Source organism: Enoplosus armatus, chromosome 15 (assembly GCF_043641665.1).
Source record: "Enoplosus armatus isolate fEnoArm2 chromosome 15, fEnoArm2.hap1, whole genome shotgun sequence".
Classification (NCBI taxonomy): domain Eukaryota; kingdom Metazoa; phylum Chordata; class Actinopteri; order Centrarchiformes; family Enoplosidae; genus Enoplosus; species Enoplosus armatus.
The window spans coordinates 12,192,754-12,218,505 of record NC_092194.1 but is presented as its reverse complement, the minus strand read 5'-3'; the positions used below and the strand labels follow the sequence as shown (position 1 = coordinate 12,218,505).

Sequence of the window (25,752 nt, the reverse complement as noted above, 5' to 3'; positions counted from 1 at the left end):
GACAAACACTCAGAGAAATGAAGAGAGAGAGAGAGAGGGAAGGTAGGATCAGCCGCCTGGAGGTCAGAGGAGGAGGAAACTGAACCTACAAAATGGCTACGAGTGACCAGTGAAGGAGTTTGCCTTCATCAGAAATTGGAGTTTGGACTTATACGTGATGCTGGTTTTGTCAATGAGGACTCCACTTTGTTGCAGGTCTCTGTACCTTCCTCACGCCCTCTCGAGAGATGCTGAGGCAGCAGATCACTTGTTGTTTGCAGGGAGACAGGAAGTCACTGTTTCACTGGATCTGATTTAATTTATAGAGCCGATGTGTGTGTGTGTGTGTTTTTCCCCCTTTAGTTTTATTCTTCTACGAGCTGTATCTGTTTTGAACTGCCAGCGGGAAACAAACACTTAACTGCAATGATTGTTTTTCAAGGTTTCAGTACATGCAATGGCTTTCCTTCTACAAATAGTTTAGCTTCTCAGGCTTTTACATTATGTTCAAAGTGAAAAGTTGAGTTTTTATCGCAAAGTAGTCAGCAATAGGCTCCGAAATGTCGGATTATTTTGGATGACAAATCCCTGACGTCAGAAGGTAATGGAAAAAATTTATTAGAATAAAATACACAAAATAAAAAGAGAATATTTACTTTCTTTGAAGGCTCACATCTCTCTCTGAAAGAACTTCTTGTCTAACTAGAGTACATTTACAGTCTTATAACTGAACTAAAGAACAGGTGAGAAACATCAGATGCAACAAAGAGATGTGGGGGAGTATTTTCATAGGACTCAAAGACTTCAGAGATTCTCAGTGGACTTCCAAAAACGTCGCCCTCACACTCCCCGGGTTTGTAGTGACTCACTCATTGCAATCCACGATTTCACTTAATGATGATGGTAATAAACATGTTTATCATCATTAGAATCAGAAATGATTAAAATATGTCTCCCTACAAAACTTCTTCTTTGACAAATGTAACTCTTTGCCTCGTCTCCCTGCTGCAGAATCTATTACATTTATATTTTAAGGCTTAAAAGGTTATTTTTTGGTTGATTTATTAATTATTTTTGGTTGTTTGTTTGTCAAAAACATTTCGCGGCTTCATTGCAACAACACAGAAGTGAATGAGAAGGTACAGCTACGATATAATCGGGACATAAATCATTTAATCATGTGACCTGATGGAGATGAGCCTGTGAACACACGATGGAGCTCATGATCTCGTGTGGTTTTCCTCTTTCTCAGCACAGACGGTTCTGAACAGTGCTTCAGGCGCCCTTTAATGGAAAGGTGTTGCATCGTAGTAGATATAGTATATCTCATACAGGTTGTTCTGCACTGAAACTTGGCTTCATTGAATGTCCAAGAGTTCTACATTGTACATACTGTACATACAAGATTAAAGTTTCTTCTTTATCACAACAACCAAAACTGTATTATGATTTGTGGTGTCTCACATGTCTTCACTTCTTTCTGTAACACGGAGTTATTGGAATTAATGATACAAAAACATCTCTAATATTTCATCCATCTCATCCTAAATGTAACTGATTCTTCCGTCTGTCAGAGGGGTTCCTGATTCTCCATCATGGTTCTCTTTCCTCTCGTGCTCATCGATTAGCTTTCGATAATTAGCTCATCATTCGCTCAATTGGGCCCCCCCAAAACAATATGCATCATGCAATTATGCTTATTATGACGTGATTTAGTTGCCAGTGAAAACAACTGGATTGTGACTCAGTTATTCAGAGTGCGTTAAGAAACAAATTTTCACAGCAAGAAAGCGGCAAAGACCGAAGTCACACAAATCATTGTGCACACGTTTTAACAATTAAACAGGATTCTTTGATACGTTATACCTTAATGTATTCTCAATTACTGCTCACAGACATTATGAAATAACGCTGTGACATAGTAATATTCATCAAGATAGTATGCAAAGATGATAATGGACAGTTGGTTTTGGGTGTCTGCCATGTTTGGACTGTCTTTGTTTTTTGTTTGTATTTTTTATTGTGTAGAAAACTGATAAAAACCCGTCACTCAAGTTTGAACTTCTACAGTTACATGACAACTAAGCAAACTACTAATAAAGACTGCCTGATACGGTCGAAAGTAACAGAACAAAGGAGTAAGTGGACCTTGAGTGGAGATTGTTCAGTCGCTCTGTACTGTAGCTGTGTTGTTAGAGCCTGTTGTAAAAGTGAGATCCTTCACAGCTGCATTTCAGTGTCACTACTTTGGGCAGTGTCACTTTAACTAAGAACATACATGACTGAAAATACATGTTGAGTACATGTTTGTGTTTTATGTGTAAACGCAGAAGGTTTAATGTTACATTTAGGTTTTGACTTGTCGGTTTTTCAATGAGAGTTTTGCTCACATGCAGAAAACGTAAAGAGCTGTTGTTTCCAGGGCGCTGTCTCATCTATCCATCTCTCAGTCCAGTAAGCCATGCTGATTTATTTGTCAGCAAGCCCATTTGATCTACCTGACCATCTGAGCAGACAATCTGCACACCCTGCAGTCCACCTCGAGGGAGATACTGTTTCACTCACTGCAGGCTCGGAGGTTTCAGGAGCTCCATTAAGCAACTGCTCACATGTTTAAATTGTTGCTGGAGGCTGCAGCTATCTATAGAAGTTGAGACAGCCACAAACACTTCTGCTATTTCAGTGTCTGCCCATTTTCCTGCTCTGTGTCTGTGTAATGACACACACCGGGCCATCACTGCACAACGCCAGCTCATGGATGTATAAAGATGCTTGACTCTGGCGCAGCCTGTTGGTTTATTAGAGTAACAGCAACATCCGGTTACTGACACGCTGCTTTAATGGTCCCGTGCAACAGACCTAGTGAGGAACAAATAAGTGATCGGAGCTTAAAATCAATCAGAGGAAAAGGACTTAAGAAGTTACACTTTCACACACACTTTTACACTTTCACTGCATGAGCTGAAGTTGTGTGTAACCCAGCGTTGGTGCATAGCTGTTTGGTTTCAGACAAGAAAATACAGCAACCAGTGTGACAAACACTTCAGAACAAACTATAGATAACCACACAAGTCATCATTTATAATGTGTCTGAAACACACACTAAGTTTACACTAAGTACAGAGCTTTATAGCGTCTGCCACCTCATTGTTTTGGCTCTCTGCACTCTTATCAATGTAGTTTCCAGACGCAGTTATAAAAATCCACTGCTCATTAAAGAAGTTGGACTCTATCTGGTGAATACAGGGGAGCATTTAGCAGCTAAAGAGCTCACCATAACAAATTTATTTGGTGATGATACGTTAATTACATCTTATTGTGCTGCCCCAAAGTGGCAAAAACAAATTACCAATAAATACAGGTTTAAGTTAGAACCTCACTTTTGGTCAATGAACCCAGATATTTTAAGATATCTCTAAAGATACATTTTGAATGGGAACAATGTTCTTTAACAGCAGGTATTTCCATATAAAAAAGTGCCACGCAGAAAAATATCTATCTACTTATCTAAAACAATTAAATTTAAATGCTGTCTGTAGCCGTGATGCTTTACCTTCTGTTGCGTCACATTGCTAATCTGACATGTTAAGACACATTTTACTTTTTCAAAACAGAGATACCGGCAATGCATGTCTGGATTGTTTGAAGACCTCAAATAATTTCTACAAATTGTGTCAAAGAGTGCGTACATGAACTGTGAGTGTTGAATATAGTTTCGGTAGGTGTGAAGCAGGAAGGAGACCACTGAGTTGTTTGTGGTGTGAGAACCAATAAAGAAACTGAAAACTAAAACAGAACAAACTCAACTCCTGTGTGAATATTTCGGCTAACAAGATGATTCACAGCGACGTCGACAAAGTCACACGAACATCTTAGCAAGAGTTTAGATATCTCTATAAACTTTATCAGGGAGTGGATTTGGAGAAATTGTAACTGAATTGCATCAGTTTTCTGGGGTGCATGTGCACGTTTTGCCCTCCTCTTGCTTAGTGGAACCAGAAGTGTTCAAAGTACATCGTGTCTTCCAGCACGTCCGGCCGGGGTAACACCTTCAAACTGGCTCGACAACTGTGGCGAGGCTAAGATCAGGGGGGTTTGCTCGTCAAGCACTTCTTTCGAATTTATGCTTCGTCAGGGTGTTAAGGGTTTACAGTCAATCGTTTTTTTATTGTGTTTGACTGCGCTGTACTTTCTATACTCAATTGTTTTTCATATTAAGTACTGTTTCTCTTTTCATTGCACACATAATATTGGATCTTTTGTGGTGCATCGACTTTCAGTGATAATCATGCTTCATAGAAGCAAGCAAACACACGACCCCCACATTTACCACTCAAGGATGATGTACCTGACAAAACTCATTTGTGCTTCCTCTCTGAAGCAAGTTTCAAGTCCTTCAAAGATTCTTTCAATAAGAGAAACGGTGATTTGAGTGATCATGATTGAAGCCAGCCCAAACCTCATATGCAGCGTGCTTCTGCCCACAAAATGACAAAAATTATTTGGTGCTTTTGACTGCATGTTACACCGTTGATTCAACATAGTCCACAGTCTGAAATGGAGGTAAAACAGGTCTGCAAAATTAGAGAATCTTCTCGGACCCATCATGATTAGATCAAAGGGCCGTGGCAAATAAGGGAGAGACACTTAGATTAACTGATTTGTTTATAAAAACATAAATAAAATTGCAAAAGAGATGAAGAGGAGATGTGGATGGCAGTAAAGTCAGTGGTGGAAGTGAGTGGATGTGAGGGAAGTATGGTGTGCAGGGGTTGATGGGGGAGAAATGATAAATGAGCCCAGCAAAGTGCTTAAAGAAAGTTTTCCAGAGAAGATCAAGGTAGCAGCTTCTATAGCAACTGGGAACACTGGGGTACCCGGGTACGCCCAGTCAGCTCAAGTGGAGTTACAATTACACAAATCTGCAAGAGAGAAGCAAACAAGGCTCAACCGAACAGGCCATCACCTAACCAACGATTACACTAACTTATTTTTGTATTTTAATTTCAATTATGTAAACACTCTTCCTCACAGGTCCCTGTTAACTACTCTATATTCATTCCAATTTCCATTTTGCACATGCCACACAAAAATGTCTTTACATTTATCAGGATTTATGTTAATTTTAATTAAGTGTCCCTGTATATGAGATGGGGTGTATTTGGTGCTAAATTAGAGATTTTGAAGGGGATGGGAGAAAGTTCCTGAGTAAGACTTATGCTTTGAAAAGCTCCATGAAACAATGAGTATTGTGTAAGATGGCTGTCATGGTGATGAGAAGGGATATCCTGGACAATATATGAATATAATTCTCTCTTTAAAAAAGTATTTAATTGTTTGGTGCAACATTAAAAAACGTTGTGTTTGACTTTTGCAGGCAAGTGCTGATGCATGTGGCTGAGAATCAAATTGCAGAAGCTAACAAACGGCATAAAATGCCGAAGGAGTAGCGGAAGTCAGCTCTGACAAAACAGCAAGAACAACCATGAGTCCGGCCTTCAACATCGCTCTTTGAGAGAGAGAGAGAGAGAGAGAGAGAGCAGACCATCATGCAGTGGAAGTGAGATGACGCACACAAACACAACCTGAAGAAGTTGATACTTTCATTCATTAACATTTGATCAGTTTTATCATTCATTAACAAACTTGTTTTGTGTCAGATATTGCAAGATGGAGGTTTGCAAGATGGAGGTTTGCAAGATCTTTGTAGTGGCTGTAAGTCTATTGTCAAAGTGAAGCAGAAGATGGGCGATGACACCTCTAAGGTAATGAAGTGCAGCATCATAAAATAAATTAAATGAAGAGCCCCTTCCTCATTGCATAAGCTAACTAAGTCAGACCCAAACATTCATTTTCACTCATTTTTTCGCTCCTTAATTTAGTTAGAGAACTCAAAAATGATTTTGTCATAGATAAGCTTTAGGATTATGACAAATAACTCATTTTGTGGACATAATACCATATTTGGGGTGTTTGGGTCAATAGTAAAGTTCCTTAAGAATGACAGTGTTCAAGTGTTTCTAAGTTATGTATTTTTGTAAATTATTTAATTGTAGTTAATTGTTGTTCATATGAAGATTTCTTTGGTGGGGTGGAATAATCCACTGGACCCTTAGAGATATATACTGATTGAACACCATGAATCACACCAGTGTCCCCATCATAAGGTGGAGGCCGCCTGCAAGAAGATCACCGGAGAGGTCAAAGACAAACTGAGTGAGGTCGTAGCTGATGGTGAAGATCCCAAAACTGTGTGCAAAAAAGGGAAACTCTGCATTAAAAAAACACCTCCTTGTGTGTAGACACTACAGACGAAGTTCTGATTTTACAATGTGTTCTTGCCTTTGCAATAAAGGAAGCTGTTTGTTTTCATACTCATGCAGCGTTTCTTCCTCTCATTTCCTTACATACACTGATGGTAAGATATTTAAAGTCTATTCAACTTTAGGCTAATGCTATGGTAGCTCACTTAAAAACACAACAAACAAAACAACATTTTTCTCTTATTTGCTTGTTACTTTTAAAAGATAAAAGATAAAATACCTATAAAACAAATATAACCTGGCAAATAATTAAAAGTTACAATTGGATGGGAACAATGTACTTGTAGGGTTTAAACTGTCAAAGGGAAGTGAGGATGTTCCACTGACAGCACACATCCATGTACTCGCTCTCCCTTTCAGTCTCATGTTGCTAATCTGACGTTTCAAAACAGAGACTCTGGTGACATTAGTCTAGATTTGTGTATTAGACATCAGATGATGTAATGAATAGAAATCATTGGCTACAAAGAAAGTCTTAAAGAAAAAGAAGAAGTCAGTTGACATGCTCAGTGAGCTCACAGGTGGATCTGACTGCACTGGGGACTTTGCACCCTCGAATCACAAACATAGCCCACTGCCTGAGCTTGTTTACTGTTAAAACTGTTCAAATTCAGGATTAAACTAACTTATTTTTCATTCCAGTTGTGTAATGAAGTCCTTCTGAGGATTGTTCATCGTTGTCTGGAAACACGTCACATGAAAGTCATGTGTTGATCAGGTCTCTCTCACAACAGTATCCTCACATTTTGGTGCACTAAACTGGGATTTTTAAGAAGATGGGAAGGGTAAATAATACGTCATATACTTTTTTTCTGTGCAATAACGGGTTCATTGGGGTATAAAATCAAACAAATCTGCATTTGTTTCTTTTAAAAAGTAGATTTTAAATACTGCTTTGCAAAGCATTTAAAAAACGCAGTGTTTGACTTTTGCAAGTGCCACTACACTTGTGGCAAGAAAAGTGCTGAGACGTGTTTGAGCAGAAGCTTTAAAACGGCATGAAAAGCCACAGAAGGAGAAGCTGCAGAAAGCTCTGAGGATGACAGCCATCACCATTGCTCTCCTCCTGCTCTTCGCAAGTAAGAAAACAACATTATTTACCCCATTTTCCTTCTAAGTAAAGTATATTCTGAGACATATTTTATTTTCAGCTACTGTTAAGTCTCTGGAGGTCCAAACTGAAGAGGAGGAGGATTTTCCATCTGAGTCAAAACACAATGTGAGGGAGAGAGCAGACCGTCGTACAGAGGAGGTGAGACAATATGTCACAAACACAACCTGATGAATTTCAAGAGAAAACGTCAGCCCTCTTCTCCTGTTTAGACGTGCTGTGTCAACATGCTACTACATGACTCTTGACTACATGACAACATACACTATATGGACTAAAGTATTGGGCCACCTACACAACTTTACAGTTGGCATAATGCAGTCAGGCAGGTAACGTTCTCCTGGCATTCGCCAAACCCAGACTCGTCCATCAGACTGCCAGATAGAGAAGCGTGATTCGTCACTCCACAGAACACGTTTCCACTGCTCCAGAGTCTAGTGGCATTGTGCTTGGTGATGTAAGGCTTGCATGCAGCTGCTCGGCCATGGAAACCCATGCCATGAAGCTCCCGGCACACAGTTTTGGTGCTGATATTAATGCCAGAGCTGGTTTGGAGCTCTGCAGTTATTGAGTCAGCAGAGCTTTGGTGGCTTTTACACACTATGCGCCTCAGCACTCGGCGACCCCGCTCTGTAACATTACGTGGTCTGCCACTTTGTGGCTGAGTTGCTGTGGTTCCTAAACGTTTCCACTTTGCAATAATACCACTTACAGTTGATCGTGGAATATCTAGGAGAGAAGAAATTTCATGAACTGACAACGGTGGCATCCTATTACAGTACCACGTTCAAATTCACTGAGCTTTTTAGAACGACCCATTCTTTCACAAATGTTTGTAAAGGCAGACTGCATGGCTAGGTGCTTGATTTTATACACCTGTGGCAATGGGACTGAATGAAACACCTGAATTCAATGATTAAGAGGAGTGGCGCAATACTTTTGTCCATATAGTATGTATATGATGTTGATATTATATCAAAACATATCTTCTTTCTTATCATTCTTTCTTTGAATGAAGTAAAACCTTTTTTCATATCAGATATTGCAGGATGGAGCTTTCCCAGGCTCCTGTCGTGCCTGTAAATCCATCGTGTCCAAAGTGAAGCAGAAAATAGGTGGTGATCGTTCAAAGGTAATGAATCCAAAATACGTTTTTTGGTATATTCATAGCCTGACTGAGGCTCCCTGACCAAATTCAAATGATGAACTCTCACTGGACTCTTGTGTTCACATTTTTCTATAGTGAAAGCGTTTAATAACCCTCCAGAGTCCAGGGTCCGTTTAGTTTATTTATGCCGACACTCTATGCATTCAATTTTGTTTATGTTTAGCACCAATTAAACTGTCCTTACCCCACATGCATGGATTTTGTCAATTTAACAACTTTAAAAGTGCCAGGAACCCAACATATACGATAATATATGCCTATAAAAATATATAAATCTTAAGTGATAATCACTCAAAATGTTATACAGTTCATGCTTGCAAAAAAATACTATTTATATACACAAATACAGCAGAAAAATGTAAGAAATAAAACTATAATACAGTCTTTTTTAATGTACGCGCGTTTTTGCTCCTTTTTCATTGAAAGTATATGTATGCCTGTAAACCACTGACAATACTGATAATTCAAAGTTGTAAAAATTTATTTATTTATTTATTCATTATGTTCTACAGACAGTGAGAGAGTGTGTGTGAAAGCTCCACATCAACGCTTTCTATTGGTTTTCTTAGCTTGTCTCTACATGATGTATGAATTAATTAGGATGTATAAATAAATGATAAATTAAATATGCTCACTGTGTTCACTGATTAACTCCAAAGCTCCCGTTGATTTTGTTATGGCGCCCAAAAATGTCCCCCTGTAGAGGAGGGTTTGGGAGTTTTTGGAGATAAAGTTTGGAATAATGACAAATAACACATTTTGGACGCATTTTGGGTAAACAAAGTCTACATATAGTATACATTCAAGTTATCATATGCTCTACAGCAGGAATTATTTTTATTTCCTAAAGCTTTCATCTAATTTTTGTTATTTTTCTTGTGGAATTCTGAACTGCTCACAACTGTACACGTCTACACTGAGGCCACAACCCGTGATGAAGGGTCTCAAGCAGATAGAGCTTCATTTTAAAGGGGTCATCAGCTGAAAACTTTGACAAGAACTGTCTACAGGAAAGATATCGGAGAGAACAGACATTGTTTATTATTTTTTTCTTTGTGAAGTTTTTGCTGTAAATTAATAAATTGAATTGGATTTTTTTGATGGGTTGTGGGTTTACGTGGGGTTTTAATAAGAATTATGATTTGATCCGTTACAGTCATCTCAGTGAGGGATCTGTTATCTTCATCTGCTTTTATTTCTTTGCAAAAGGACAATCTGAGTAGTTCGGTATAGCAAACATCAGACAGTATATTTTGCTTTATAAACATTTATTCTTCTGATTTGAAGATGCTTTTATAATTAATCAGTCCATCAACCTCACCGTTACTGAATAAAAAAAGGTTTCCATTTTATGTGCTACTTAGTCAAATGTTTTGCTTGTTTTTACTTGAAGGCAAAAATCAGGCAGCTGCTGAACAACGTCTGCAATCGAGTGAAATGTCGACTCATCAGATCTGCCTGCAAGACGATCGTCAGAAAGTTCAAAAACAAACTGATTGACGCCATAGCAACCCTCGGGTCTCCATGTACAATATGTGTTAAACTGAAACTCTGCAAGAGGAATAAACCTGTCTATCAATAGTACACACAATGCATCTCTGTCACACAATGGACTGAGGTGTACGAGTAATGATTCAACTTATTTCCTGTGTGCTTGTTGTTGTATTTTTGCAATAAAGCTCATATATGGATGTAATTCTTTTCATTACTGACTTATGTAGTTGTAGATTATCTTCAGACATCGACTCTGCTTTTAAAAGCATAAATGGAATCAATGTTAGTAAAGAAGTAAAACAATTTTTATTTAAATATGCATATCAGTAAATGAAAACATGGAGTCTTGTCGTTACCTTGAGGTTGCAAGGCGGCCAGCAGAGTGTTTATGCTAAGCTAAGCTAAGCGGCTGCTGGCTGTACCTTCATATTTACCATACAGGCATGAGAGTGGTATCGATCTACTCAATTCCTTTAACTCAAGGTGCACTTACTAGATTTTTGGCCGATAAAGGCCAAGAAAAGTAAAGGATAAAACCCACTGAATGTACTGATCCTCTGACTTTTCCTCTAGCACCACCATAAAGTCCACATTGGAAGGATTGCCTTGAAATTCGGTAGAGATAATCAGGTCCCTCTCAGGAACAATTTTTTTCACAATTTAACTTAGGTGATCCCTTAACTTTTACCCTAGTGCTACTAACAGGTCAAAAATTTTAGCTCTTCTAATACGTTCCTTTTTTGTTACAAGATTATTTTTTGGCCTTTATTTAGACAGTCGACAGAGACAGGAAACACAGGGAGAGACACCGACAAAGGTCCTCAGCTGCAATCGATCTGCGTGCTGGTGTTGTGTGGTATGCACCTTAACCATTAGGCTGCATGCAATACTTTGGTCTCTTATTAAAAACCTGCAAACCTAATGACACCCCCCTCAGCCTCAGCTGTACTGTGTTTAGTGCTAGTAGGCAAACGTTAGCATGTTTAGCTCAAAGCACAGGTGTTACTACAGCCTCCCAGAGCTGCCAGCATGGCGGTACAGTCTTAGTCTTGTTTGTCAAAGTGTGGCACAAACACTGCGACTTCAACACATCATTTCCTTACACGCTACTCAGTAATGAAAGGAAAAGATGACAGCCTAGATAAGTGGGTAGTGTTGGTCGCCTCAAAACCACAGGAGAGCTTCAGAATGTGACCACACACCGGTTGTGGTTTGAATTTCCGTGCAAGGCTTGTTGCTCGACTGTTGCTGACTGGGCCCCCTCACCTCTGCTGTGTATAAAAGGTGTGTTATCACCAGACACTCAAAGACCACCACCGCTCACTGCCAGCAATGGAAACCTCTTCAGTCCTCCTTGTGTGCGTCCTGGTGACATGTTCAGGTGCGTTTTGCAGAATGTGTTAGATTCTACAACATTGCCTTTATCATTTAAAGTGTACATCAGCATCTTGTGTTTTGTCTCTTCACAGTGTGGACGGTCCACGGGAGAAGCTTCAAGGTCAACATTGATGATGACGAGCAGGTGGAAGTGGAAGTCTCCGTGGAGGCCGGCAAGGTAACGTGGTTCTGATAGTCCAGCATTCATCTTCAAATATCAGATGACAAAATGTTAGACTATTAACGAAGCGTCACATATTTCATGTTCATTCACTTCATTAAAAATACAGAAGCAGAATGTACTATTGTCAAAAGTAAAAGTACTCATTCTGCAGGTTTTAACTAACCCTTAGGGTCAGGTCCCTCTAGTGGTCACAAGATAAATCTGAGGGGTCATGAGATGGTTAAAGGAGCTGGAAACCCCTATTTAGCATTTATAAGCAATATATAGACTATTTATAACATATTTATACTATTTATAACACAATATAATGTGGCTGTGAGCAGATATAAGGACACATTTAAGTGTTTATTAATGTATGTCAGCAATGTGAATGTTATTCTGTATAGTTATATTGTATTATATTGCCACCAGTTGAACCAGTTACAGAAGTTTAACACGTGGCGTTATAGTTATAGTTGATATAGTTATATAATGTTGAGTATTAAAAGCACGTGTCACTTTCACCTGCAGCTTCCAGGTGTATGCTGGGCGTGCAAGTGGGCTTTAAACAAGGTGAAGAAAACCATTGGACCTAACGCCACAGCAGAGGTAAAGGAAGAGCTCAGTAAGCCTGATGATGTAGTCGGTGCATTGTAGGAGCGATAACCTGATTTCTGCTCCCACAGAGTCTGACATCAAAGTTGATGTCCGTCTGCGACAAAATCGGCCTCCTTAAACGCCTGTGCAGCAAATTTGTGAAGGCACACCTCGGAGAGTTAGTCGAGGAGCTCACTACCACCGACGACGTGAGGACGATCTGCGTCAACGCTGGAGCCTGCAAGTGAGTTACCTCACTACATTTAGATAGATTTCAATTCATGTCATTGTCGGTAATACTGATAAGTTTGAATGCAGGAGTATTTTTATAGTGTGGTATTGCTACTTTTATGCTCTGGTACATTTGAATTATTTTGATCTTTCCTTGTTGTTCTGATGTGCTCTCTTTAGGCCAAAGGACGTGTTGGACCTGCTCTTTCATCCAAGCGACAAGGATTCACACATTGAGATGAATCAATATCCCTGACGTGACGTTGTGTGTCAGCCAGTTAAATTTTCCAAATACAAATGAAAATTTTCTAAAATTTTCTAAAATTAATTTTTTTGTTCGTCAGATTAATGAATAATTAAGATTTTGGAGTTTTTCTAATTTTTTATTTGTGGAAGGTTGGACAGAAAAATACAACTTTGGAATTTAATTCCATTTCCATTTTTTATATATGGACCATTGACTGCACGGATAATAATTAAATCTGTAAGAAAAACATAAACCACAAGCTTTTCTTTTGCCACTACTTTTACTTTGTGTTGCAATCTTTTTCACTTTGTACTGACTTTAATGTTGATTTCCATTTCTGTATCTGTGCACAGATGATATCAATAAATGTTTGCATTTCAAATTTTATGAATGTTTTTTGTCGGGCTGGACACAGTGTCAGTTTAAAATTGCATCTAATTGCCAATTGCATCTGCTACCCTAACCCTAACCCTAACCCTGTGAAAACCTCCAACTCCAATTCTGATGATTAACTCTTTCACTTCAGTTACACGCACACACACACACACACACAGGAAATTTCACAGAGAAAACACTGGGCTTTGAAACTTTTTTACAAACCTTAAAAATAAAAAACATCGACAGGATGACAGCTACATTTCAAGGTCAAAAAACAATATTTATGGTGCGACTTCAAAGCTAACACAACGAGGCTCTTGCTGAGCCAAATCACACATTAACATTGAGTAAAAATAAAGACCCTCCTACCAACCACCCTGCAAAACTCCAGCAGGCAAAGCTGCATATGTGAAGACGGAAGAGGGCAACGTTTAGCAGTGTGTGTGTGTGTGTGTGTGTGTGTGTGTGAGAGAAGGGACAGCAGATTTTATGTAGAATCTATTCGATATAGATTTATATGAACCAGAAAGAATTCCTTTATAGACATGACTGACAAAAGCATCATGAGTCACTTTAATAGTTTTTTTTTTTAATACTTCAGTGGGTTGAGGACACAAACACACTGCCAACATAAACTCTCTTTAAGCACTTAAGACAGATACACATAAATAAGGCGTACAAAATCACATGAAACATGTAAGCTATTTACACAGACTTCCCGTGGATGCCATGTCACTGGTTATATTTTTTTTGTGCAGTTTGCTCCTTTTGAAGATTAAAGTTATCACTGCTAACTGAACAAAACCTTAAAAGAGTAGCACAGTAGCACTAGTGTCAGTGATTAAGACGCGCAATCATCTCTGAAGCATGTTTTGTTTTTCCCCTCTTCACGAGGAGGCTGCAGCAGAGAGCAGGCACTTGCCTTTTCGGTCAATGAAGAGTCCACGTGACCGACTGTCCCAGCTCTGCTCTAAGGCCTGCCGGTCCAGCTTGTTGAGTCCCTGAGAGCAGAGACGGAGATCCTTGACCAGCTCTGACAAACCATCCAGACCTGCACTGTCCCAGGGGCCTGAGACCTGACAACCTGTGAGGGCGAGGCAACATGCAGAAATTCAAAGCGTATACTCGATACTGTTCGGTGTTCTTTCCTTCACAAAAAAAGATTTAGCATCCAAATCTAGCCGTAGCCTATTTTAGCACACCCTTGTTGATGCTGTTGTTGTTGATGTAAATAATGTTGGTTTTAAATTCCTCCAAATAAAATTGGCTCTATAAATGTTTTATGAGGAGGACAACGCATTCAGCACTTTCATTAAACCTCAAGGAAACACAAAATGTGTTTTGATACCTGTAACTTCACACACACACACACACACACACACACACACACACACACACACACACACACACACACACACACACACACACACACACACACACACACACACACACACACACACACACACACACACACACACACACACACACACACACACACACACACACACACACACACACACACACACACACACACACACACACACACACACACACACACGTACCTTGAAGGTTTAGAAGGGTCAAAGGTCGACACGCTTCTCTGAGAGAGATCAGGATGTTGTGAAGTCCTGCTGAGGTAATGGACGGGTTTCCTGACAGGTTCAGACTCACCAGAGTCGGACATGAAGGCAGGCACCTGGGGGGGGGGCAAAGAGTTTTATAGAGAAAGTGAAAACTGCAGACGCAAAACAACGGATGACAACCAAGAGCTCTTTCTCTCTTTCATTTAGGATTCTTGTGATTTCATCCAAGTTAAAATGCCATCACTGATAGCAAAATAATATCATTACACCATCAATGGGAACCTTGCATGTTCTCACAGAAAAATACACACACACAGACACACCTGGCCAAGGTGGCTACGCTGCTGTCCGTCAACCCGTTTGCTGCCAGACTCAGGTGGGTCAGTGAACATTCGTCCTGCAAGGAAAGACAAATGTTTTTAATACTTTGTTTGTACTGTACTGCAGGCACAGTTACATTCTGACATCTCAATAAATCAACACATGAATGATATTTGTATATCAAATAGTTTGTGTGCAGAACATGATTTGTGTGTGTGTACCTGTGACAGGACGTTGGTGAGGTGTTCGAGCGGCGGGTACTCTGCAGGACCCCTACGGACGGCAGACAGGTCCAGGTGTGTGAGACAGTGGAGAGGCAGCGTCTTCAACACCAGCTCGAAGCCGGTGGAGCCCAGTGCATTGTGGGATAGACACACTGATTTCAGGTGGCCCGTGCCTGAAAGACCAGAGGATATTAATTTATTTACTAATTTTAAACCCCTTTATTGATTCTGCTTATCACAGGCTCTAAAATCAAAGCAAACACAACTTTATCCATCCATCCCAGGAAAAAGAAAGCGCCGACCCTCTTGCCTGTGAAAGAGTTACCTGTCAGAGCGTTGGCTAGCAGCAGTCGATGCTGCTGTAGGAAGCGAGCAGTGAGGCCACAGGCCTGCAGGGACAGCTTGGCTAACAGAGGGCAGCAGGACAGCAGACAGGACAGGGACTCGGACACACTGTCCCCCAGCGGGTTCATGCTGAGGTTGAGCTCCTCCAGGCACTGCGAGGGGGGACGACCACACACAGAAATGTGCGTGAGAGTGAATTCTCCATTCAAGTAAATTTATATTAAATGGTGGAGCAGTCATTCTCACATATGATGGAAAAAGTGTGAGATGACTGTGTCTGTGGCTTGTGACACTGGGAAGGGCTGTTTCGGTGACAAGTCACACTAAACGAACTTCAGATAAAGACTGTCACACTTAAACTGCTTTCATGAGCAAAATATGAGAAAGAAAAATTTTTTTGCTTTTTCTTTACCAGACAACTGTGAATTGCCGGGAAACAACTCCAATCAAACTCGGCTTCTGCAGCCTTAACATAATAATAAAACATTTGACTGCCTTATCATGAAACACCTGAATTCAGTGTGTGGGTAAAAATCTTTTGAGATTCTGAGATATCTAGTTTTAACTATCTTACATTGTATTTTTTGTGGCAGAAGTTTCAGAGGCAGAGTCAGACAAAAGAAATCACATAAATATCTGCACAGCTAAGAGTAAAAAGTGTGAGAAAATACGTTTGAGTGTGATTTAGGCTGAATTTACCCTTTAAAGTTACTATAATATAAATGTATATAATCTCAACCAACTACAATGTCAATTTTCAACACAGTCTGGATCCAAACAGTGACAGTTATGGGACCAAATTGATTTTAAAAGCTGCCGAGCTGTATGAAATCACAGAGGAAACACTGATGACAGCTGGTGGAATATAAACAGACTCGTCCAGCTGGGCTCTTTACCGGAAACGCAGGGTGGCTCTGTCCCTTTAAAGCATCTACAGCCTTCCCCAGCCCTTCCCCTGTAATGTGACTGGCAGAAACGTCCAGCAGCCGAAGCCGAGGCATGGTGATTGTTGTGGCAACCAGCTCGGGGAGAAGATTATCGCAGAGACGGTTGCCGGAAATACGCAGCTCGATGAGGCTGGCCTGCAGTTTCAGGGCACGAAGGAGCGGGTTGAGGGAAGAGGGGGCCAAGCTGAGGCCACACACTGACACAGAGGAGCTCCCATCCTGCACCTCGCACAGCCGGGTGACACGCTTGTTCTCATCTGCAGGGAGATGAAGAGATGCCATGCTCCAGGATGGGTTATGAAAATGTGTATGCCTGTGTTTGTATGTATTTGTGGGTGTTGCTCACCCACTGCCAGGCTGTGACAGGCCTTCTTGTAGCGTTCAGGGAGAGGAGGGAGGTCCCAGGAGCAAACTTCAGCCAGAACCTACAACATAACACACACCATTATAATTCTGTCCCGATGAAAACAGGTAATCTTAATGTTAATCTTTATGAAGGCACTTTTATTAATGCCTGTCCTCCATCTGGCCTCACCTCTTCATTGGTGTGCAGGACAGCCAGCAGCAGGTCCTGCGGGGAGAGCAGAGCACCTTCCTTCTGCAGCGAGAGGCGAGGCAGGAGGCCGCACTTCTGGTAGTAACGCTGAGCGGCCTGCTCACACAGCCACGACACAGTGCAGGAGTCTGCCTCACTGGAGCACAGTGGGGTGAAGAGGAGAGTATATGAATAAAAACATGCAAAAACACCAGTATGTTTCCTCAGAGCCTAAACTGTTAAATCACTGGTGCTGCTGTTGTAGCCATAGGTTTAACAATGTCATTCATGTACCAACCTTTGTGGAACTGGGATGAGGAAAACATCTTCCTGAACTCTGACCCTCATTCTGATTGGTGGAGGCAGCAATGTGGGCATGGGGGCTAAAGTTTGAGCTGGAGGCTGAAATAAATTGACAAATTAAAAAACACACATATGAGCAAAACAGACAGGCTTCTTTCAAAGAGAGACTATTCATTTTAGGGACATATTATCCTGACGTGACGACCTTCAAATATATATTGCTGAACCAAAATTCTGAAATTAAATCAAAACCAAGACCTGCAAATGCTGAAACCGAAACTGTGCAGTATGACTCTTGCAAAGTTATAATGTCAAGTCAGTCACTACCTTATTGATCATCTCTCTTTCTATCTAATTTACCACCACGTTCATCACTGTCTGAAGTTAATCAAGACCACAGACAGATTCCTGAGAAATGAAGTTCCAGTTATGGCTCCTCGTGATGGTGAAACATTAATAATTGTCTAGCAGCAGTCAACGTTGTCCTGAATAAGTAATGTGAAATCCCTCTCTCTGAATTTTGACTTTGACTCTTTTCAACTGGAAATGAGTCATTTTATAGGTACATAACCTTTATCCAAGCCAAATAAGACTGTTATGTGTATGTGTATCTGACTCCATTTGAAACTAGAAGAAAAAGGGAGGATACTGAGGTTTTTCCCCACCTGCATGTGCATTTGTTGGGACAGAGGCGGAGGCGTCTGCGGTCTCATGTCGTCATCGTCTGTAACTGTGGGGCTGTGTGACCTGTTGACCTCTCGTCTGCCCAACCTGACCATCCCGGGCATCTGAGTCATTTTGACCTGGTGAGGCTTCAGAGAGCCGTTTTTTTTCAGAGAGAGACTCCTGCTGGAGGACGAAGGAACTGCAGGACCTGAACGAGAAGAAGAGCAAAATGAAGGTAAAACAAGCAAAGAAATGTGGAGTAAAATAGAATAAAAAGAAAAGTTACCTCTGCAGACCGTGTTTTGACCTCTCGCTGCTGCAGACAAGACGGTGCCCTCCCCTCTCATCCCATTCTGTTCCACTCGAAGCCTCCTCTTCTTCTTTGGCTGCATTTCCTCCAAATCCTCCTCCAACCAGTCATCGGCCACATACTCCTCCTCGGGAACCAGAGCTGATATGTTGCTGGATGAAACAGCAGGTGTGCTGGAGAACTGAGGCTGTGAGAGACCCTGGAGACGAGTTTTGGCGCTGCCTAGGCCTCGGATGGCACTGTGGTACTCCTCTCGAGCAAAGACAGATGGCGCAGGAGCCTCCCTGACACTTTCTCGCCCGGAGCTGGGGATCGAGTTGGCTTCCTTGATTGGGGGAACTTCCTTTTGACTCGTGTGTCTAGGGCGGACGGGACGGAGAGGACTGACAGGGCAGTCAGAGTCGCTGTCGTCTGAGGAGCTGCTGTTATTCTAAAGAATACATATACATACAAATCATGTGATTTTTAATCTAAAGAATTAAAGAAGAAAATAGTTTGTATAATCTCACTGAATCCAAAACCATTTGTAATAAGAAATGATGTATGTAAGTATTTTATCTGTGTATAAATAAGCATTTACCCCATATAGGACAGCAGCCTCTGTTCCTCTGGCTCTGTGACGCTGTGTTGAGCCGTTGCTCTGCCACCGTTTGGGGCTGGCAGGTACTGCCTTCACCTCTGAGTTACTGTTGGTCTGGGGCCAGTCTTGGCTAAGAGAACAGCCCCCTCCAGAGGACGACAGCAGCTCTGAGTTCTCAGCATCAAACAGCTGGCTGTCCTGCAGGGCATCGAAAGGCTTGGCTGGGGCTGGAGCAGCGGGCACTGTGTTAGAAAGAGATAAGTGGGGGGGGAAAAACAGTGTTTGAAAGGATACTTAAAAGGCAAACCGAGGCTAAAGTGGTATGACGATGTAAAAGGCCTCACCTCCCCCTGCGAGCGCCTTCCTCAGCAGTCTCTCTGTAGCGACGCACTCCTGCTTGGTGTCCCGGTCCAACTCTCTGCTGTACGTCCTCTGCCACTGACGCAGGGTGTCCATGGCGGTGTCACCCTGAAGGAGGATGATGAAGACATGATAGATGCACACATTAGCCCCTTCTGGATGGGATTTTATTTTTCCAGGGGAGGTGGGGTGATGGGTCAATGATTTTAACCCGACCTCATTACCAACTGTTTTTCAGAAAAATTGCTGGTTCAGGTTTTTTTTTACAGAAATTGAAAACAAATTTCAGGAACCTCTTATTTATGGTTACAGAAATCATGTCCATGCATCCATGACTGGAAAGAATTAATAGGGAAAATTCAAACCGTGGAGCAAATTACATTTAAAGCTACAGTAGGCAATATTAATGAATTACAATTTTGGCTGAAATAACAAATTTTGGCCATTAAAAATATCTAAGTGAAGGGCTCCTTTAAAAAAACGTGTGTCTGTGAGCACCCGCCACTTTGTATTTAGTCTTTTAAAAAACTGGACCAGGTCTGATTCAAACAACCAATTACTTTAAATTACAGAACCAGCTCCTGTAATTTACCAGAGGCTCAAATGACACACACATACCTTGGAGTTGCGTTGGGTGACAGAAGCCCCTCGTTCCACCAAGAGTCTTGCGACTTTTAAATTCCCACAAGCGAGGGCGTCATGGAGAGGTGTCACTCCCTCACATAAGGGACCACCAGGGTCGTTGATGTTAGCGCCGCGTTCCAGCAGCACGGCTACAACATCTGAATGAGAAAAAGAGAGACAAAAAGGATGAGTGTTATTTTTCTTTCATTTCCATAAAAAAAAAAACATTTAAACAAGGTTAAATACAGCTAATCTTAAATCACTTACCATAGTGACCGTGGTTGGAGGCCTCGTGAAGGGGAGTCCAGCCACAGTAGTCTCTGGGGTTCACTGGGTGACCCTGACATGCAGACAAGCAAAAAATCCTTAATTATCACACAGCCCAGGTTGTCTGATGTTACAGTTTCTGTTGGTAGCTTTTTTTTTTTACTCTCTCATCTTCATGAACTTCTCCTCTTATAAATGATTCAAGCAGAGATAGTCTCTCTCCTTGAGGTGACATGGAATCACATCTTTTTTGTGTAGTAAATATTACTAACTAGCAAGCTTTGGCAAGAAGCTCAAGTCCAGGAAGTTTGTTATTGTTTTTTCTCACCTGTTCTACCAGATACTGGACCTGCTTCAGGTTTCCATCTATACAAGCTCTGTGCAGAGACGTCTCGCCCTTCTCATTTCTCTTGTTCCACTAAAGCAGGAAAATAGACAGAAAAAGGGGCAGAGGGTGAAACACTGAAGATGTAAGACATGCAATATAAAGATGAGATGATTGCTTGTGTGAAGTGACAACTGATACATGACTCACCCTTCCTGCCTTCCTCCTTCCTGACACCATCCTGTCATAACCCTCCAAATCGTCATCTAGAAACCACATGAAAAGTCATATAAGACAAAAATAAAATAACATTAGAATCCATTTGTCCAGAGATGTCAGGGGAGCAGTCTACCGGAGTCTGACAGAACGACGTCACTGTCATCCAGAGGTTCACTGTTGTCCATCTCCTCGTCTTCATCCTCCTCACCGTCGCTCCCATCTGGACTCCAGCCCTCAGCAGCACACAGTTCCTGCAGCCTTGCCTCAGTGTTGTCAGCCTTCGATGAGCCACGTCGTCTCTGGGACGCCAGCCAGAGCCTCAACACACGTTTCTGGGGGAGGGAAAGTGAGCCTTCATCCATCTGATTTTAAACCCTTCTCAGACATCCTAAGTCAAAGAATTATTCTTTAACATTGCACATGGGTTTTCACGACTTTCAGTGGCTCGTTCCAGCTCACCTGTAGTCTGGCCTGCCCAGACTTGTGAGCGCAGGCTGAAGCCGTACTGTAGCTGCTGTCTATATCCTCGACGGCACAGCTGCTCTCCTCCTGAGCTGCTGCGATGTTCAGCCAAGTGCTACAGTCCTGATTCAGACACATACAAGTGATTAAATTATGGACAACCTATCAAGATTTATTATCCATCATAAAGATATTATTGTATGTTTTAATAGTGTAAATTATGTTAGTTTCAATTATTAAGTCAGGTCTTTTCCTACAATCATGAGGGTGATTCAGCTGGAGATTTTCAATAAACTGTATATTACAAACATGATCTACCTAGATCCATAAATCCAGATAATATCATATCACCATTTATAAAGAGAGTAATGTTGGGTGAAGGTACAGGTAGTGCATGTATACCTCAGTAGGGCTGCCCTGTCGTAAAGCCAGCTCCTGTCTGTAGTGCTCCACTGCCTTGCTGTGCTGTCTCAGGTCCGTGTAGGTCGCAGCCAGGGACACGTGGATGACCGCCAGCTCCCTGGCAGGCTTCCCCAGCACCTCAGCACCCTTTAGCTACACGACATAGACAAAAAAGCTTAACATAATTAAGTGTGCTGACATTCTATTATGTGAATAATGTGTGCTAAAGTAAACATTCAGATATTCTTTACCTGAGCTTGATATGCGTCCAGAGCTTTGCTGTAGCAGCCAACCTTACAGTAAAGGTCCCCCAGCTGCTCTGCCAGCCCCACGGCCTGATGGGAGCCAAGTCTTTTGCCCTGATCCTCCCCCAACTCTTCCTCTAATTTACAGCCCTGGTCCGCTATAAAAATGCAAACAAAGAATGCCATCAACTCAGCCATCTCAGTGAAAATAAATATTTTAACTAAAAACAAATAATCAACAAGACTGAGTGGATAACAAAAACACTCTTTCACCATATTTGAAAGCTTTCTTCACTGCCTGTCTGTCCAGTGGCTGCTGGGAACCAAGCATCACAGCTTTCTTCAGAGATCGTCTAGCCGCCACAAAATCCCCCAGAGACAGCTGCACCTGTGGATAAATATCATGGAGATGCACAAATTTGCTCAATGTACAGCCACAATAACAGAAAATTTGGTTGGTTGATTTAATTTGCTAAATCTTTCTCAAGAGTGACTTCATACCTTTCCAATGCAGTGAAAGCACTCGCTCTCGCTGAACTTGTCTTTGATCTTCCTCGCACACTCTTTGGCTTGTTCAAGGCAGCGCACAGCGTTAGACTTCTGACCGTTACGGAAGTAGATGTTGCCCAGGTTAAAGTTTGCACGGTAGAGATCCTCCAGCAGCTGACTCTTCCTTTACAGGATAAGAATGGAGAATGCAGAAGGCACAATTAATTCTTCATGAAATGTCCCTGCTGTGCAATGTCAGAGAAAGGTAAGTACCAGAGTTTTTACATTAAGATAAAGCATAGTTTAGTTTAGCTTACTCTGCAATAAAGACACTTCGCCGGATAAACTCGCTGCAACGTTTGGGCTCCCCCAGATGATCACAGACTAGACCAAGATTGAGGAAGAGACGTGCCTTCATCTCACTAATCTCTCGCCCTGACACAGTCCCTGGAGGTGAGAACAATTTTAAATGTTAGCACAAATAATACAAAAACTACAGGCACTAGATAATTCAAAATGCTCCACAAAATCCTGACAAAACAAGCACATAGACAAACAGTGCAGACCTTCTAGGCGATCATCCACAATGGTGAGGCTCTTCCTAAAGGCATCTTCTGCTTGCTCTAAACTATTCCTTGATTGGTCTGATTCATAGCGGAAGAGGTAGGTTCGACCAATAGTGGCCAGCGCTCTTTGCTCCTCAGCATGATCTCTGACGGAGCGGGCCAAGTCCAGGTGACACCGCTGGTGCTGGAGAAGAAAAATACATACAACCCCTTACATGCTTTCTTAACATCCTTGTGGGGTTTTGATATGAGCCTGCATGTTGTCCCTGACATTTGTAACATTATAGTACTGACGTTAAGAGTTTTAAGAATTGGTTGATTAGCCACAAAAGCATTTTTCAGGCATTTTGAATAAAGCAGACCAATCTACTCACTGTCAAAGCAGCCTCAATGTTTCCCATCTCTGCATAGCACTCTCCTATCTTACGATTGGCCACAGCTCGTCCAATCACATCGTTTAGCACCTCAGAGAGAGCCAACTCCTGCTGGTGCTCGCTAATGGCAGCCTCATAATCACCTGAGATACACAAAGACCAGACAGGACAAAACGGCTCAAAAAAAGTCAATAGTAAACTTCCAAACTGAGATAGAAAAAAAAGGACTTTAAACAAAGGACTTTAAATTGAATCCGAAATATAGTTAGTATGTTGTGAAGTCGGGGAAGAAATAGGAAAGAGGATGAAAGAGTGGATTTAGAATAGGACAAAGTAATCTTCATATTACTGGAACTCATTAGAAGGCTTATTGTGATAAATGCCAAGCGACAGAAAGAGCATGTCCATGTAGCATGAACAAAACATGTGACAGAGAGACAGGAAATGATTGCTTGTAGGGATTTGGACTGGTGTAAAGAATATAAGAGTGGAGGTGGTGTGGGAGGGCAGAAGACGGCTGTATAGTGGTTTTGAGGACAACTGGATTGATTAAACAACTGCTGTTACTCCACACTGAGAGGGATTAAATCCATAAAGAGGCAGAAAGGCAACATCAGAAGAAGTAGAAGAAGCAGGCACTGGTGTGTAGGAGTGTGAAGCTTCAAATCTATGCAGAGATGATGGTTCGAAGCTGCTGATTTAAAACTACTTCAACCTCACCCGCATGGCCCTCATTATATTAATTTATTGTGGCTAAATTCATGTATAGTTTGTAAATGCACGAATTGTGTATACTTACATCACCTCCATTTGTGTGTTTACATTGTACATAATAAATGTCTCCTGCACAGATTCCTATTACTTACATACTCCTTCAACAGTAAATGCAATGTTGTGATCAGCTTCAAGCTGCAGAGCAATGGGACCAACTATCAACCCTGATGCTAGTCATTATACAAACACACTTACCAGTTTTGGACAGCAGCTCTCCCAGCTGATTGCAGATGCTGGCTTCCTCTCTTAAGTTGTTGCTGTTCTGCGCTTTGCTCTTTGCTTTCTGCAGCTCTGCAGAGTAATCACACAGCCAACGTTTAAATACTAACAGTGTAAACAATCGAAACAAACGGGAATGACACACGACTTTCAACTTACAAACACCGTACAAGTAAATCTATGCTTACGTTTTATCTCCCGTGTAGAGCTCATCTCGGCTTAGCTCTGAGCACTGGTGGCTAACAGCTAACAGCTAGCTAACTTACAGCTGATAGTAAATGACAACGCAGCGCGCGTCACTTTAGCTTAGCGCTAGCTGAACGAAAGCCAACTGCAAAGTCATAAATGAGCCAAACAAACCAACTTTTTCACTTCATTATGACTGATACACGTGTTTGCTTGTCCATTAACACTCTCCCTGTCATTGAGGTATCCGATCGTGTTCGACGTCTCATCAAACAGCGCTACATAGTACACATTTCAGTAAACATCTTTTCGCCTTAGCTATCAGTCCTCAGTAAACTTTGCAATGCCCCGCCACTAAAGCGTAAGCCAATGACTTCACTCCAATAGCTTGGATTCGTTTTTACCCTGATGTAAACCTCTCAGGCACAAATCCCGCCTCGATCACTGGGATTAAAAGGTCGTGTGTCCAACCCTGCCCTTAACCCTGATCATCTGCTACAACCTAGCACTTAAGTATAACGCTTTTGATTTCTTGATGTTTCTTGACAGTGTACATCATGAGAACAGAGTGTCCCTGCCTGTCTGTCTGACAGACTGAATTCAGGGCATCCTGTCACAAAAGCAACAAAAAGCCGATCGCTCATTGGCTAACGCCAGAACGTGACGCCATCAAGTGGAGGGATCATAAGCACAGGAGAAGCTCGTGCCTCTCTGTTACAGTTTGACAACTAGCGATTGTTTATGGTCTTAAGGTGAAACTGTGGGAGCATGTTAACGTGCTGTGACTGAAACAACACGTACAGAAGTAACAGTGAGTAGCTTGTTCCCGTTGCCTGGTCTACTCTATGTGGGCCAAGTCAAGTCAGTCAGGTAAAAAGGTGAAAGAGGTAAGATTCCCTTTAATTCCTGAGCCAGTTTTTAAGAAAAGTATCACGTCTAAACCCTCTGTCACATCAATTCAGATTGAGGAAAATTTGTAGCAAGGTAGATAATTATTTCTATTTTGTCATTTTGAAAATAATGAAAGGTTATTGTTGGTAGCCTATTCCTGCCAGGGAAATAAAGTGATTGCACAGATAGAAAATAATATATAATTTTTTTTGATTGATAGAAAAAAAATGTAAATCTATCATAATAATGGCAGAGTAGGAAATCAAAATGATAATGTAGTGCCTTATAGTTATTAGAAACCGACCGATATATCGTCAATATTATTAGCTGATTTTAGCATATGACATATATTTTTAGGAATGTATGTGTGGGCTAATAAGTAATAAGATTAAAGATATGTTCCACGCACAAAGTTGCCCAGTTTATTTTCAAAAGGTTACACTCAGTATATATCTTTGGCACAATTG

The 25,752-nt window shown here is 41.4% G+C and overlaps 3 protein-coding genes across 3 annotated transcripts; 2 read left to right on the top strand and 1 right to left on the bottom strand.

The window, feature by feature from the left end:
• The first annotated feature begins 5,649 nt into the window (after positions 1 to 5,649).
• On the top strand, positions 5,650 to 10,163 carry LOC139297907 (uncharacterized). The gene is made up of 5 exons (XM_070920718.1): positions 5,650 to 5,694; positions 6,147 to 6,213; positions 7,454 to 7,554; positions 8,462 to 8,545; positions 9,975 to 10,163. The coding sequence occupies exons 1-5, from the start codon at positions 5,650 to 5,652 to the stop codon at positions 10,161 to 10,163; spliced, it is 486 nt and encodes a 161-aa protein (XP_070776819.1).
• A 1,244-nt stretch (positions 10,164 to 11,407) lies between these two features.
• nkl.4 (NK-lysin tandem duplicate 4) lies at positions 11,408 to 12,731 on the top strand. Its single transcript, XM_070920460.1, has 5 exons — positions 11,408 to 11,456; positions 11,545 to 11,630; positions 12,147 to 12,224; positions 12,302 to 12,456; positions 12,624 to 12,731. The coding sequence occupies exons 1-5, from the start codon at positions 11,408 to 11,410 to the stop codon at positions 12,697 to 12,699; spliced, it is 444 nt and encodes a 147-aa protein (XP_070776561.1). The 3' UTR covers positions 12,700 to 12,731.
• A 955-nt stretch (positions 12,732 to 13,686) lies between these two features.
• Positions 13,687 to 24,421, bottom strand: tonsl (tonsoku-like, DNA repair protein). Its single transcript, XM_070920807.1, has 28 exons — positions 24,397 to 24,421; positions 24,185 to 24,280; positions 23,216 to 23,358; positions 22,842 to 23,025; positions 22,593 to 22,722; positions 22,288 to 22,459; positions 22,060 to 22,174; positions 21,793 to 21,944; positions 21,542 to 21,694; positions 21,137 to 21,262; positions 20,811 to 21,009; positions 20,669 to 20,724; positions 20,462 to 20,551; positions 20,134 to 20,206; positions 19,861 to 20,024; positions 19,227 to 19,350; positions 18,883 to 19,124; positions 18,279 to 18,732; positions 17,992 to 18,200; positions 17,322 to 17,425; positions 17,024 to 17,180; positions 16,835 to 16,913; positions 16,438 to 16,745; positions 15,522 to 15,693; positions 15,194 to 15,369; positions 14,975 to 15,048; positions 14,631 to 14,764; positions 13,687 to 14,152 (listed from the first exon to the last, which is right to left on the bottom strand). Exons 1-28 carry the CDS (start codon positions 24,419 to 24,421, stop codon positions 13,956 to 13,958), a joined length of 4,308 nt encoding a protein of 1,435 aa, XP_070776908.1. The 3' UTR covers positions 13,687 to 13,955.
• Between the last annotated feature and the right edge of the window lie 1,331 nt (positions 24,422 to 25,752).